At 37.7% G+C, this 16,943-nt stretch overlaps 1 protein-coding gene across 1 annotated transcript in view; it reads right to left on the bottom strand.

Annotated features, from left to right (window-relative positions):
- Positions 1–16,943, bottom strand: part of LOC136857696 (vesicle-fusing ATPase 1) — a 241,275-nt gene that overhangs the window by 140,734 nt on the left and 83,598 nt on the right. Inside the window, exon 7 of the mRNA XM_067136554.2 lies at positions 3,509–3,708. Coding sequence (XP_066992655.2) covers positions 3,509–3,708 — 200 coding nt within the window. The remainder of the gene's footprint in view (positions 1–3,508; positions 3,709–16,943) is intronic.

Raw genomic sequence — 16,943 nt, 5'->3', positions numbered from 1 at the left:
AAGATCAAGATGGACAAGTTAAGAAACGAAGAGGTGAGGAAAGAAGCTGGAATAAAGACATCCCTATTAGACCGAATCGACACATCCAGACTACGGTCGTACGGGCATGCGATGAGGATGGAGCCCACAAGAACAGAAAAAATAAATTTGGAAAGACAGGTGGAGGGAAAAAGACCTGCAGGAAGACCTAAAACCAGATGGATGGACATGATCACGGTTGTTGATCTAGGTTTTTTTTTTTGCTAGGGTCTTTACGTCGCACCGACACAGATAGGTCTTATGGCGACGATGGGATAGGAAAGGCCTAGGAGTTGGAAGGAAGCGGCCGTGGCCTTAATTAAGGTACAGCCCCAGCATTTGCCTGGTGTGAAAATGGGAAACCACGGAAAACCATTTCCAGGGCTGCCGATAGTGGGATTCGAACCTACTATCTCCCGGTTGTTGATCTAGTTACCAGAGGATGGACAGTGGATGATGTTCTCCATGACAAGTTGTATATGGACAGGAAGAAGTGGAAGAGGCTCATTAACAGTACCCAGGAAACTGCAACTGAACAATGATGATGATGAATACCACTTCAATACGGCCTTGCAATGCTCAAACTAAAGATCTTCATTCATTCATTCATTCATTGCTGCACTGTCATCTGCTGGAAAACACGCACCAAGATTGTTGCGCCATTCACGCAATCACTATCTGTTGAGAAAACAAAGGACTACACTACCGTGCAAGAATTGCAACAATATGTCATTTTGTTTCAAAGATATTAACCATCAAAGAGTGTCTACACTTTTCTGGACCACTCTGTATTTAACAAGCCCATTAACAACATGGACAATATATGAAGTTTATAACCTGTAATACACAATCCACATCCTGAAGGCAACTTGCTCCGTCTTACTAATCAAAGGCTACAACAGATTGTTAATATCAACTTTGGAAGTAGACATAACATTTGACTTGGTCCCCTTTTCTATTGCTACCTCTACTAATGCTGACCTGTGTTTATTCAGTTATGTCTTCCTTCCTTTCTATATATAACTTGAGATTAAAAGCAAGTGCACGATATGTGCATTAAATGTATTGTAGCTCAATGTAGAAATATTTAAAATAGTAAGAAAATAATCAACAATTATTCAAATGAATATTCTTGGATTTAATGGGATTGCATTTAATTAAATGAACAATAAAATATACTTCCATCTTTTCTGTCATGCTGCCTAGTAATGACAGTCAATGAGATGCCAATGTTTGGAGTGTGGTTGCATCTATGCAGTCTTATAGGGGTTAGGTAGGCAGAATTGCATATTAGTGATGAAAAGCTCATGTTTAGCACAGTTAATTTCTTCCTAAAATACAGAGAGGCAGAACAAGGATAACAATCCTGCCATTATAAATGATTCTAGTTTAATTTTCCAGCACTGCAGGTAAATAACACACAGTAGAAGTCCGCTACAGTGAGTATGGCATATAATGAGAATCCCGTTATAACAACCGTTTTTACCTGTCCCTTCATAACTCCTATATTAAACTGCATTATACTTCGGTTACAGCGAGAGCCTCGTCACTGACGCATAAGTTAAAAGCGATTAAGTGTGCATGATTTTTTCCATTACCGATATTTATGCACCCTATTAAAGAAATTATTTAAAATAGTTTATGTTGGGTCCACCTTGATTTGACTTTACTGATGAAGGGAATGCATATTGTTCCTAAAACATGTATGATAGAATAAATAATTTTCAATCATTAAAAGTGTACTGACAAGGTGGACCCAACAAATAAACTATTTTAAGTAGTTTCTTTAATAGATTTAGAAAAGTCAATCCAGGATCAAATAAATACCTATTATGGTTAATTTTATGAAGTTTATCGATAATTTATGCACCCAGCGATTATAATACATGCAATCGATCATCTTCGGTATCGTTTCCTCACCTTGTCCACTAGCAAGCTGTCTCGTCAACATTCAAAGGCGATGTCTGATTCTATTAGTAATACTCATCGACTACTGTTCCGTTAAGAAAATTAGAAATGAAAGAGGAGACATATTTCCATAACAAATACGTAAATAACATTGTTGATAGCAGTGAACTCATAAGAAATAAAGGCTGAAATAAACGATCAATTAATTTTAATGCTAAATATTGTTAAGTAAGAATGGGATACACGCCAAGATATGGCAAAGTGAATCACTGATTGTAGAGGTTAGTTTATATTTTCTCACGTCTGGTTAAAATTTGGAGAGACTACTCCCATGAAAATTTATAGCAAGAATGTTATTTCTCTACCAGCACTTGGAATATGTTTTCAGGATACATATAGTATGGTTAAGTTAGGTTAGGTGACATTGTTTGAATAAGTAAACCGAAACATTTGCCACAAAATGTGATCAATCATCTTCGGTGTGGTATAGTTTTCTCGCTATGTACACTTGCGAGTTCTCACGTCGACATTCGACGGCGATATCGGATTACATAAAATCAACTTTATGGTCCGTACTTTAACAGATTCACAACTATTTTTTATTTTCTACCTTGTCGATACATTAGTTGCTTAAGGCAACTTATTGCTTGAAAGTGGTACATGTTTTGTATATTATATCAACCACGTAACACTGTTTAGATGAAAAATTCATATATTGACAAAATATCAATGCTTTGAGAGAAAGTGTCCTTAAAAAGCATTGATACTTTGTCAATATATGAATTTTTAATTTAAACAGTGTTATGTGGCTGAAGATATTAATAATATACGGCAATGTCGGAGTCGATTAGTAATACCCCTCGACTGCTCTTCTCTAAAAAAAAAAAAAATTAAAATGAAAGAGGATAACACGTTTTCGTAATAAATGCGTAAATGACGTGGCCGATAGTAGTTGTTAATTCGTTAGAAATAAAGGCTGAAGGAAACAATTGTTTAATTTTTAATGTTATATACTAAATTAAGTAAGATATGGCAGAGTGCATCACTGATTCAGAGGATAATTGATATTTTCTCGCGTCTAGTTAAATTTCGGAAAGGCTGTTCCCATGCAAATTTGTAGTGAGGGGGTTATAATTTCTCTACGTGCGCTTGAAGTATGTTTTCATGATACACATACGGTTAGGTTAGGTTATGTGACACTGTTTGAAGAAGAAAAACTGGAACGTTTGCCACAGAGGCTTCTGGAGTGATATTATAATTTTTTCAGAATGAAATTAAACACAAACTTTCATATAGTATGGGATTTCGAAAAATAACAAAACGAGTAAGCCATAGTGTGGATATCATCCACAAAAATGCAAGTTTTGAACAAACTGATTGCTGTTGAATACCAATTTTAATGTTCATGGGGTTTTCCTGTAACTTTATGAAAAATTGGATATAACAACAATCCAGTACAGCAAGTAAAATTTTCGTCGTCATGAATTCTCGCTAGAACAGACTTCTACTGCAATTCAGTTTAACACAGAAAAACCATAACAAAGTAACTACAAACATTCCCTTTTTCTTCATTATATCATACCCTTTTCTCTTCTTCTTCTGCATCAGCAAACAAGCGCCGTACATTGGCTTCAGATTCTCCTACGTACTTGTCAAGAATCTGTGGTCCGTTGACAATCTTTGGCTCCCTAGCATTAAGCATAGTACCAATCTGTCGGGCCATAAGTGTCTTGCCAGTTCCTGGAGGTCCATATAATAGGATGCCTTTAACATGCTTGCAGCCTGTAATTGAACCAAATGATTTGTAAACAATACCACCTTTATTAGCATATCTCACATAACTTCCTATGAAACAACATTTGGAAAGAAGAGTGTTTTGCCCCTGAATGTCCAAAATGCTGATTGAAATGAAAGCTATTTATTCAATCAATAACTCATACTATATTTCTCAATGGTAATTTTGAATTATTCCCGTAATAGTTCTCACACAAAAGAAAGTTTTGCAACTTTACATCACAGACTGTTTCCTTTTTCTAATACATTCTGGAATGATGCTAGGAAGCACTAGTTTCATAAATTTCATCTCTCAAAGGTAAAATTAAATGTAGAACTATAAAATTATCCTACTAAATATTAAGAAAGAAATTATCAAATAATGTTATTTGCTTTACGTGCTACTAACTACGTTTATGGTTTTCAGAAACGCTGAGGTGCTGGAGTTTAGCCCCGCAGGAGTTCTTTTATGTGTCGGTATATCTACAGACACGAGGCTGACGTATTTGAGCACCTTCAAATACCACCGGACTGAGCCAGGATCGAACCTACCAAGTTGGGGTCAGAAGGCCAGAGAAATTATCAGAGGGTAAATTCATCACCACAAAAACAGAAACTTGTAAACAAATACCAACAGCAATTAATATAACAAGCAGTTAAAGGGGTACTTCTTTAATGTGTGGGAAGTTTAACAACTAAACCATATTATCATAACATTGTGCCAAAGTCAGTTTGTATGAAATATTTTAAATGAGAAATCAATTGATGATTTCAGTATAATGGAGACGATTATAAGGAAAATGAAGATTAAATAATTTGATGAATAAACATTTTCTTAATGAATGAAATTTCTTTCTTTTGACCTTATTAAATGCTAAGAATTTTCTGGAGAGACAATTTTTGAACCTGCTGTCATAATTTGCTAGGTGCTTGTCTCTTATAGTCACTGATGCAAGATGAACTGAAAGGCGGTTAAGTGCTCAGGTAAGAAAACTAGCAGGAACAAAATATTTGTAAGACTAAAAAACAGATGGAGAGCTGTGACCTACCATAATCTAAGACTGTGTGGATAGAGTACATTTTAAAGAAAAATGTCAGTCCAAAATTTTCCAGGACTGTGCCTTCTTCAGTGGATGATTATGATGATGACGATAATAGCAGAGGTCACTGTTGGCAAGTAGATGCTGTGTGAGCTGAAGGGTGTGTGGGGGAGATGGGCAAGAGAAAAGGAAAAAAAGGAGCAGTTATTTAATGTTAAGGCCAGCTGCTTCCCTGGACCTGGCCACCATCATTGAAGGAGAAGAAGAGTGGTCACTGTTGGCAAGCTGATGCTGTGTGAGGTGAAGGGAGTTGGAGAACAGACAGACAAGAAGAAAGGAAAAAAAAAGGAGCACTTATCTTAACCTGGACCTGAGCATTAGTTGATATCCAACTTCAGAATCTCTAAGGAGTTGGGAGTAAATGTTTGAGGATTTAAACTGTGAAACATTCATCAAACATGGTTCAATGGTGCCTGGTGTGAATGGGGACAGGAAGATCCAGGTTAGGGCCTTTGCAAGTACTGCGGTGGTCGCATACATTTTTAGCTAGCGTGTTGCTAGTTACACCAATGCAGAAAGCAGGGCAGAGACTGTATTGAAGCTGGTAGATGATGTTGGAAGAAGTACAGTAAGTACTAAGGGTAGTAATAAGAAACAGATAACATTACTTACATAACTTTTTCATGAAAATAATCTTTGTAAATAATAAAATAAATACTAATTTAACATATTTTATTTTTGAAACTTCAACTAACCCATTCATTCATTTTGCCAGTCAGTGCATTTTCTGAGTTAAGCTACTGAACTATAAATTAACTTTTTATGATGTGTCAGAAGTGTGGTTTTTCAATGCATGGCCTGCATGTAGAGTAATTTATCTCATCAATTTCCATTTTCCAGCTATGGACAGGTAGAAGCAAATACCAAATCCCCCCCATTTTCTTTTATCATTCCAGCACTCAACATGCAACAGTGCTCCAATCCAGGTTCGGGTGTTCACCTTAGTCTTGGTGTTCCTCCATCTCTCTTCCCTTTATCATTTCATAGTCTCTTTTGGCATTCTTTTATCACTCAACCTTCTAGCAAGTCAAAACGAAGTACTTTGTTTTATTACTTAAATTTTCCACTTTAATTTCTATCCATATGTCCTCATTCTTCACTGTCTTTTCTAATTTTCTGCACAATACTTTTCAATTCTGTCTCCTGCATTTAGGTTTCTCTCTTATCAACTTATCATCAACCAGGTTTCTGCTCCATACATTCCTGGTACATAGTTCATTTTGATCTCAGAATTCAGTCTTGCATTCTGTATTAGTTAACTTCCCAAGTATTTGAAAGTCTGCACTAATTCCAGACCTTTGATCCCAAGTTCAATAAGACCTTTCTTTCTTTCTTTCTTCATGCCATCACCAATGTCTTTTCAACACGGGTCTTCATTCCACATTCTTTGATCTTTCCATTCACTGTATCTAGCTATTCTTGAGCCTCTTTACCATCCCTATTTAATAAGGCACAGAGTAACAAATTTTATACATTTAAGAAAAATATTTATTCTTCAAAATTATTCAATCTTAATTTTTCCCTAGGATGTGTTCTGACCTACCTTTGTGGATCATGGGAGGCTGTGCAGCGATCATGGATCAGTATGGCTCCCCAACATTTCCAATGTCTCGTGGAGTCCATGCCATGCTGCATTGCCACTCTCATCAAGGTGAAAGAGGATGCGACATGCTACATACTAGCCAGGTGTATCTAATTCAAATGCCCATGAGTGTATGTATACGAGACACATGAGATGACTAGTTAGCTCTATTCCAGGCCATTCCTGCCCCTGAAAAATTACCTGGCACTCATTTCAGCTGTAGGATCACTCAAAGCCATTCCTCTAAAGAGGAAGTCCTTGAATACATATTTTTAACTTCCTAATGAGGATTCAAATTTAAAACCACAGCCTTCATGTTGAACCAAGCATGCCTTCACCATCAATGCTAGGAAGTTCCCGAACATCACAGGGGCTAATTAATTCAAAACGAGACATGGTATAAAAACTATTTATGCACTGTTGTGGAATTTCTAATTTTTCCTTTCTTTTAAAATATAATGATTTTATGTACATCAAACTACTTTTTCTTGACTTCCCTTTTACAGTTTGCGGAGTCACCCAGAGGCCAGAATTTTGTCTCAGAGGAATTCTTTCACGTTCCGGTGAGGGCCATTTTTTCCAAATTGATTTAAAACCCGGTAAAAATTAAACCAGTTCAACTTAATTATCTAGTTGAAGTGTGCCTCCATTATCTCCATCAATTTCTGACACTTTTTTAGTTTTAATGACAGTCCACCTGTTTAATGTTGTCTCTCGAAACTCAAGGCTACACCACAAGAATATTTTTTTTTTGCTAGGGGCTTTACGTCGCACCGACACAGATAGGTCTTATGGCGACGATGGGATAGGAAAGGACAAGGAGTTGGAAGGAAGCGGCCGTGGCCTTAATTAAGGTACAGCCCCAGCATTTGCCTGGAGTGAAAATGGGAAACCACGGAAAACCATTTTCAGGGCTGCCAATAGTGGGATTCGAACCTACTATCTCCCGGATGCAAGCTCACAGCCGCGCGCCTCTACGCGCACGGCCAACTCGCCCGGTCACAAGAATATTCAAAGGCATGGTTGACTAGAATTGGCCAATCAGAGACAAGTAATCCAATGACCAAGTAGCAAAAGATCTTAGAGGTCGACTTTAATTAGGAACTAATATTTAGAGGCCCCATGAAGAAAAGAAAAAATCCAATGACCAGCATTTGTTTTAATATCAGCTGTTTGTAGGGAATTAATCCGATTGTAATTTGTGAAAAAAGATCAAATTAAATGGTTCACAGTTCACCAAGGATGACTAGAAAATGCATTATTTGATTCCAGCCTCATTTATAACATTACCTATGGCTTGTTATGTAGTACTGTATACATAACACACATTTCCCTATAGCATTATTATTCCGATTACTGGTATGGTGACAATTTATTGAATTACTAACTTAGTAGCAAGCATGGAACATTTCTTTTTTCTGATTCAATCCATACCTCGCACAGGATTGCAAGATGATAAATATGGAACTGTGATTGATTACACACTCGCCGACCAAGAAGTGTGGAAGGTTATAAGTGATTGTCAAATTAATACCTAGAGAAAATTTGCATTGAGACTGCAGGCTGTTGGTTCCAAATATTACAAAAAGGAGGCCTAAGTCCACAACAAAAGAACACCAATAATAAAAACTTTGAGACTTTCTGAACCGAGGGTGAAGGAAATGTTTCAAGAGGAAGTTCAGGAGATGTTACCAAAAGGAGATCTGAATGCTGCTAATGAGGAATGAGATAACCTAAGGAGAGAATTGATCCAAACAGCTGAGACAAAACATGGACGACAGAGCCAAATAAGAAAATCCAAAGGAACAGCATGGTGGAATGAGGATGTAAAAGCTGTCAAAGCAAGAAATGGTGCAAGATGAACTTTGTATTGTACTGTGTGAGGAAATCCAAGTATAATTAAGGACAATCTATCACTTTAGAGAGAAAAAAATACAGGTCAAGAGAACAGTTGATGTTGAGAAAATAAAATGCAAATAAGATCATGCAAACAGATTCCAAATGTAGAGGTAACTAGAAATGAAAATGAAATATTATGAAAGTTCAGTAGATATTTCAACCACTTACTGAACTGTAATACACCCAGAAGATGACCCTTCAAACCCTATAAATGATAATGTAGAAAGTTTGACCTGGCTGGAAATGGAGACAGCATTATGTATAATGAAAAATAACAAGTCTGCTGGACTGGATGTGCTCAGTGTGGACATAATTAGAGCAATTGGAGAATCTTGAATACAATGGTTGTACACAGTTTTAAATAATATTAAATCCCCAGTAACTGCAAGCAAGGAGTGATCATTCCACTATTTAAGAAAGGTGGCCAAAGGAAGTCCATTTATAGAGGTGTAAGTGCCAGATGAGATTACAAATCAAGTAAAACAACTATACTGAGAGAAAGAGCTATGTGCAAATTCAAGCAGGTCAAGTTGTTTTGAAAGCAAGAGCGGAGTCTAACAAGGAAGTTGTCTATCAACACTTCTCTTCATTATTATAAAGGATGAGGTAATAAAAATAGTGAAAATAAAGGATCAGACAACAAATGCACTTGTATTTGCTGATGATGTTATGCTATGGGATGAGACAGAAGCAGAAGTTCAAACTAAATAAGATCTTTGGCACGAAAAATTTGAATGAATGGATATTATCAGCTGAACTAAAACTGTTGCTTATGAGAAGAGTTGAGATCCTGAAGCAGTCCACTTGAGAGTGGAAAATTAAGAAGTAGATATTAAATACAACTTCAAATACTTTGGGATCTTCATTTCTTCTGACAATACCATAAACCAAGAAATAAGCAATAGAATAAAAGCTCCGTTCTTCAACTCGGTACTTTGGGACAATTCATTTCCCCAAGCTTCCAAGCTCACTCTCTATAAAACATACAATGAAACCTCGTTAGTACATTCCTCATTAACACGTTTTCCTGCTTAGCACCTGTTAAATCTGTATTAAAAAATTCCCTCAGTTAACACATCACAATTTTTCAGCTTTACCGCTTAGTACAATAATTTATTCCCCAGACCTTAAAAACTCAACGTAGCCTAAAAACACTCCTAAAAAACTCACCTTTCTTATTCAACGAACACGAATATCAAAAACTTATCAACATGAATCCCAAATTACCCACTGTCAGGTCACTGCCAAAAATACATAATACCTCTTAGCAATAAGTTAACAGCCCAACAACACTAAAGGTAAGCTTTAACTCCATTTTCCCTTAATTCTCCAACACATTTACTTTTTTCTCTTTCCCAGTTGTCATTTCAACTCCACTAATTAAGGGCTTATCCTTCCTTTCAGATTTTCACATACGTAAGACAGCTCAACATTAATTACATCGCACAACGTTTTGACTGTCATCTATTCAACTAATAAGCTGACATCCCACACTCCAGCAACCGGAACACACCGTTAAAACTTTTCAATAACTTGTCGAATGGGAAGATATTATTGACGCATCAACCGCCTTCATTCAAGCCATAGTTTCAAATGTTTCAACATAGGCTCATTTTAAATCAAATATCAACTGTTGTTCATAGGCACTCCGTTCTCATAGAGAATGCCCAACGGAGGTGAATAGCCCATGGACACTTCAGTGAACTAATTTGTTTGAGTCTAAAATATAATTATGCAACAGACATCTAAGTTGAATTACGACGTATTGCAACATTTTTCATATGAGCTTGTCACAAATCACATACAAATCTTCATATATTGATGCTAATCCCATTAGACCACATTATGAACGTAATATTAGATCAAATTTAAGTGAAATTAGCACAAATTTGGAATGCCTTTCCATATCATTTCACAAGTAAAATACGTGTAAAGTATTTGTAATTATACGTACTCTGATTCATTCCCAATATTTGCACATAAATTTTATGCCACCTTTGAATTTTGGGATCGAATAAGATTTTAGACTATCACTATTGTCATTGCTACACATGACAGCCTTGTTTAAGCTGAAATTCACCAGCATGTTCACTAGTGCAACTTATTTTTAATCAATTTGATATTTTGTTATTAATGATAAGACACTGTAATGGTTTTTTAATGTATTCATTCATGGAATATGTTTCACAATTATCAAACTGGACGTCTGGTAGAATTTTGAGGTATTGATATGACTGATGATGCCCCACATAAGGGGCGAAACATGTCTCAACTATTTTAATGATGTTTAACTAACACGTTAACATCTTGTACTGTATTGAATAGGTTGAAGTCAAAATAAATTTCTTACATTTATTATTAAGGTCTTTGCTGTCAGTGAGACTGTTGAATAACCCAGTGTGCTTGATTGTGCTTGTAGCCTATTTTGCATTCCAATCAGAAGTTAGAAATTTATTTATTCAAAATCATTCTTTCCAACTTCAGAAACTTTCCTTCGTGCACTTGTTTTCTTGTTCCATTCCTAGTTTGCTTATATGCATTTTCAATTTTTCCTCGGTTGCCCACAATAGTGTTCAGAATAGAAGGTGCTAGTTTTAATGTTCGCGCCAACTCTACGCGTTTATGATGTAGATGCGTATCTACTTCTTGAAGGATTTTAATTTTTTTTTCATTAGTGAGTGTTTTCACAACCCTTTTCTTATGCATAGCTAGGCTATAACAAGACAGATACCGTACATACAGCGCTACCGAACTTCTCATGATTATCCTATGAAATGAAACAGTGTATGACTTTTAGTGTCGGGATGTGTCCGAGGACTTCTGCTCGCCAGGTGCAGGTCTTTTGATTTGACTCCCGTAGGCGACCTGCGCGTCGTGATGAGGATGAAATGATGACGAAGATGACACATACACCCAGTCCCCATGCCAAGGGAATTAACCAATTATGGTTAAAATTTCTGAGCCTGCAGGGAATCGAACCCGAGACCCCTGTGGCCAAAGGTCAGCATGCTTACCATTATCCTATTAGTCCATTAGTAGGCTGTCACGCGACAAATAATCACTTCTTTTTACCACTCAACACAAATTGAAGGTAAAGTGGTGTAGCCTTCATACAAAAAATAATATAAACTGCTAGTTGACAGTTGGCATGTTTATTCACCGGCGAGTCTGTCCGAACCAATGCCGAGTACTGCCGAAGTTTTGTGCTCAAGATGACTGCCGAAGGTGCTTAATCGCGAGTGACAAGTATAACCTTGCGAGAAATTCATGCTCGAACAAAGTGACCAGAAAACAGTGTTTAATTACCAACTGCTCAGAAACCTAAGGCTTCAACTAACAATTCATTATACAATTGTTTTAGGAAGGAAGTGATCTGCTATAATATATAGGTACTGCAGCTACTTCTATGAGCCGAAGAGCAAAATAATGTTGTATCTGTTTTTCCAAGTTTTTCACATCTTCTAATAGTCTCTTGTTACCTTAACAGGCTCCAGTAGAGAATTATTGATATTTCTTCTCTCGACTTTTTTGTTCTCTCCTTTATCTCCTGAAACACACACACACACACACACACACACACACACACACACACACACACACACACACACACACACACACACACACACACACACACACACACACACAATGTAAAATGTACTAATATGTAAGGTGATACTATCTCCCTGTTGGAGAGTTTTTAATGGGATATTCGATAGTACGTTTTCCCGCTTAACACTATTTTTTTCATTGTCCCCTGCAGAAACGTACTAACGAGGTTTCACTGTATCTCGTACCAATTCTAACATATGGAGTGGAAGCAACAACATTGATCAGACCCGCATAAAGACACCTACAAGCCAACCAAATGAAGTTCTTTCCACCCTGTTTCCAAAAGACAAGAAAAGGAAAATGAGGAATTAAAATATCCAGTAGCTACTTGGATTGGACAACAGTCTGTTGAAAACCTTAGAATTTTTTTTTTTTTTTTTTTGCTAGGGGTTTTACGTTGCTCCGACACAGATAGGTCTTATGGAGACGATGGGATAGGAAAGGCCTAGGAGTTGGAAGGAAGCGGCCGTGGCCTTAATTAAGGTACATCCCCAGCATTTGCCTGGTGTGAAAATGGGAAACCACGGAAAACCATTTTCAGGGCTGCCGATAGTGGGATTCGAACCTACTATCTCCCGGATGCAAGCTCACAGCCGCGCGCCTCTACGCGCACGACCAACTCGCCCGGTAAAACCTTAGAATTAAGCAGATTATGAACGTATGGACATATGAAAAGGATCGTTCCAATTAAGACCCCAAGAGCATACTATGAAAGGAATGTTTTGGCAAAAAGCCCAGAGGAGACATCACGATGGTTGGGAAAAGCATATTTTCAAAAACAGCTCATCGGCTATGGAAGGACAGGATGAACTGGAAGAGGTTTGTAAACACCTGCGCCCAGCTTGCTAGAGCAGAGAATTGATGAGAGTGGTACTGGTAGTCAAAACTAACCTTTTACTAGGAAAATCAAAGATACATTAATATCATGTCAAGAAGGTTTAACATAAACAGCAGTTTAAACCTACAATATACAGTAGAAGGTTTCATTTTGAACTGTTCAAACTTGATACAAAGTTTCAACTAATGTGGGGAAAAATTAATGTTAGATTAGAGTCAGACTTAAAACTAGTTTAAAATAAACCCAAGCTTAAGTTCATTTGGAGAAAATGACACTTAATCTACCAAAAAGAGACTGACATACTTGATCATCTTCAAGTATTAATGGATTAAGCCAACTTGGGTGGTGGTGGTGGTGGTGGTGATTACTGTCATTTTAAGATGAAGAACAACTAAATAACCACCCACTCTGAACAAATTCAGTGGACAAAAAATTGAAAAAGATGTTAAATTAAAACTACTTATAAAACAGCAAATTTTGAAAATAAATTAAGACTAAAACAAAAATATGGTATTAAACTTGAAAGAAGATTGAAAACATGAAATTTAGAGGCCCTTGAATAACTCACTCTCAAACAAAGTGAATGACGAGGACAACAGTATTCCCGTCATTGGATAATATCAGTTTGAGTGTCTCCTGCAGACCAAGTTTCTGTCTTAGGCCAGAGAGATCGACACACTGTGAGAATGTGGGCCACGATAAATTCGGCACTACAAGAACATACTGGGGGTCTTCCTTCTTCAGGAGGTATGAATGCATAGATCTTCCATGACCTATCCTCATCCTACATACAATGGCCTCTCTCCATGAAGGCTGAAAAGAGGACCTCTGAACGGCAGTTCTCTTCTTAATTGCTCTCAGCTTGTTGGGAGTTTGGGTAGCTAGCCACTCTGATTCCCAGGATGGTTAGACGCAGTTGAGAACAAATATCCGTAGCAGGTACGTTCACAGGTGTAGGTAGTAAAAGTGCCACTTCTTTTGCACCTTAATCCAAAAGTTCATTTCCTTGGCTTGGGAGCCACGCGAACGTGATTCTGATGCCAGCATCACAAAACCTGGCTAGGTCTTGAATCCGCCGCACTAGTGGGTGTTGTTAAGTTCTCTGCAGTCTACTAACGTCTGCTTCCTACGAGTCTGTACATACAAGAAAGTGCTCTCTTTCGTCACCCAGTGCAAACTGCAGAGCTAAGATGGCAAAAAGCTCTGCAGTATACACGTCGCACACACTGGGAAGCGAGATCTTCATGTTAATATAATCGGAGACGAAAGAGCATCTTACATTTTCCCCGATCTTAGAACCATCCGTAAAGACAAGTCACGTGGCTGTTCTCTGGTGAACAAAGTCCTGGAAATACCTCCGATGAACAGAGGTATCTGTGTTCACCTTGGGTCCACGGAGTAGATCTAGCAGTATATCCGGCAACGGCACTAGCCACGGAGGTACTTTACTACAGGTCCACTGAAGATAACCGCCGATAACCACATCTAACTCACGACATAAGCTATCAATTCCGAATCCCAACCGGCCATGTGGCATTTGGTCTGTTTTAGTACCTCTAGTAGTATCGGGTACTAAAGATATATTGATAGCCTACATGTCGCGGCATTTCACGAATTCTGGCAGCATACATAAAAAGTATCTACTGCATTCATATTCGTAAAGGTCGAACTCCCAATTCGATGAGTAAGATGGGAATGCGGCTAGTACCAAAAGCTCCAGTGGCCAGCCTAACTCCACCACGATGAGTACTATCTAAAAGTTACAGAATAGATCTTGATGCTTAACCGTAAGCTGCACCCCGTAGTTCATTCAGGATAGAATCGAGGTCAAATAAAAATGTAACAGCACTACACAGTGAGCACCCCAGACAGTACTGCTGAGAAACTTAAGCATATTTAGTCTCTTTATGGAGGCAATCTTCAACTAACAGATGTGGAACTGCAAGTTACTCGCTTATCAAAATGGAGACCCAGGAACCTGCAGGTGTCTACTACTAGTAAAACTTTCACTGCTGAGAATTGAAAACCATGTTGAAAGGGCACATCTGTAGACTTAATAGCTTGCTATAGGTGTGTCTCAGCAAACGCCAGTCTTCTGGAGCACTACTGTAGAGCTAAATTGTCTACATACAGTGAAGGAACGACTGTGGGTCCGGCAGCAGCAACTAAGTCGCTGAAGGTGAGTGCGAACAGCTTGACACTCAGTACAGCTCCCTGTGATACTCCATTTCTTTAAACGTAGTAGTGAGAAGAAGCATTCACTACACAGACCGTAAGAGCTGGAGAGACATGTTCTCAATAAAAGTAGATAAATGACATCGAAATCCCCACTGGAGTAGTATGGAGATTATCCCATTCTGCCAGGTAGTGTCATAAGCTTTTTCCAGGTCAAAAAACATGGCGACTTGGAGTTCCCTCCAGAGAACGGCATCCTGAATGGTGCTCTCCAGTATAACAAAATGATTGCTGGCCGATGGGAGCGAAAACCACAATGGTAGAAAGGTGACCCCTCTCCTTCGAAGCCCGTAAAAATAATCTGTTCACCATCCTTTTCAAATAGCTTACAGAGGCCATTAGCAAGGCATATTGGCCTATAAATATCCAGAAGCTTTGGATCTTTACCTGGTTTGGGAATTGGTATTACAATCCCCTCATGCCACAGATGGAAAAGGAAGGAAGATAGAAAACTTAAAAGGGTCCACCTTTTCAATACAAATAAATGTTATAGTTTATTTACACTTGGAACTAGTTTCGACGCTGTTTGGCGTCATCTTCAGCCAAAATGTGGCAAATAGGCTAGCATGTAGACATTTATATTACAAGGTGTTACATTAGTGTGATTAAATGAGAGAACATGAAGACGCGAAGTACAATGTCAGTTTCAAAGTGGTCATGAAGGGTGAGTCAAAATTGTATAAACATGAGATAATCACTTAAACAATAAAACATATAAACATATAAACTGTAACAAAACCATGCGGAAGTGCGAGATGATTGGCATTGGAGATTCAAATTATTTCAGACACTCTTCCATTGAATGTTGCCTGCCGCGAGTGTAGTACAAAACATAGGTTATATTTCAATAAACACAATCTTCTCAAAAATGCACATAACATTATAAAATATTTGGGTTGAGGTGAAATTTGGCAGTTAGGGATTGAAATCACTTATTCAATAAGCGTCAATTCAAAAAACAGCTGTAAAGGGTGAGACAAGCACAAGCATGAGTTTGGACTCGATAAATGCAAAAAACACATGAAACAGATGGAAAAACACACTCACTCCATATCTGTTGAACAGGGTGAGGATATCTCTCAGATATAGGTTATTATCCTGAATATGTGATATTTCTTTTTTCTTATGAAAGAAAAATATCACACGAACACGTTTACTTCTTTGTATAACAACTTTACTGTCACTACAATACATATACTGTTCTCTTCAATCGTCCTTTTCTATTCTTGCACTTGCGATCTTTTTTATTCCCTAAAATCAATCCCTCTTTTTTTTAAAACAATCTACAAAGAATATATACATGTTTCACACCAATGACCTATTGGTGATGTCTCTAGGCGCCATATTGGAAGTCTTTGTGTATTAATACGTCCATTGCTATGTCACAAGTCTTTAAAAATCCTGTCCACTGGTACCTTATTCATCGTAAACTGAGCTTACTAATTTATAAACAGGATAAGTATATGGACGTTATACATCCAGGGACACAAAACATTAATAACACAATTTATAGATCAACGTAACTCCTATTACTGTATTTTATCTATTATATTAAATATGATTATTTAAGGTTTTGACCACAATTAGGATATCTGACCTACAAAAGGTCACTCGAATGTTTGAGTATTTGACTGTATATTTCGTCCAGCCCAGGAGCCATGTCCCTGCAAAGCACAATGCACTCCACAAAAGGCATCTTATAAGAATGCAAAGCACTAGATGCGAATGACAGGTGATAAGCCTCTGCCCCGTGCTTCATAGGCAGAAATGCAGGGCCATCATATCTCCCAGAGTTGGACATATCTACGAAATACGACGTGATGTGACCTACAATGACTGAAGGGATCAACTATATCTCCATTAATGGAGATTGTGGGGACTGAGGGAATGTCCTACCGTCATGGACGACACGTTTTCCCTAGTAGCTTCATTACTATCTCAAATCAAGAAACGGGCATTATTGCGCAACCATTTAGCAATA

This window comes from Anabrus simplex, chromosome 1 (genome assembly GCF_040414725.1).
Source record: "Anabrus simplex isolate iqAnaSimp1 chromosome 1, ASM4041472v1, whole genome shotgun sequence".
Lineage (NCBI taxonomy): Eukaryota > Metazoa > Arthropoda > Insecta > Orthoptera > Tettigoniidae > Anabrus > Anabrus simplex.
Note: the sequence above shows the minus strand (reverse complement) of the source record. Positions and strands in the feature narration are given on the sequence as shown.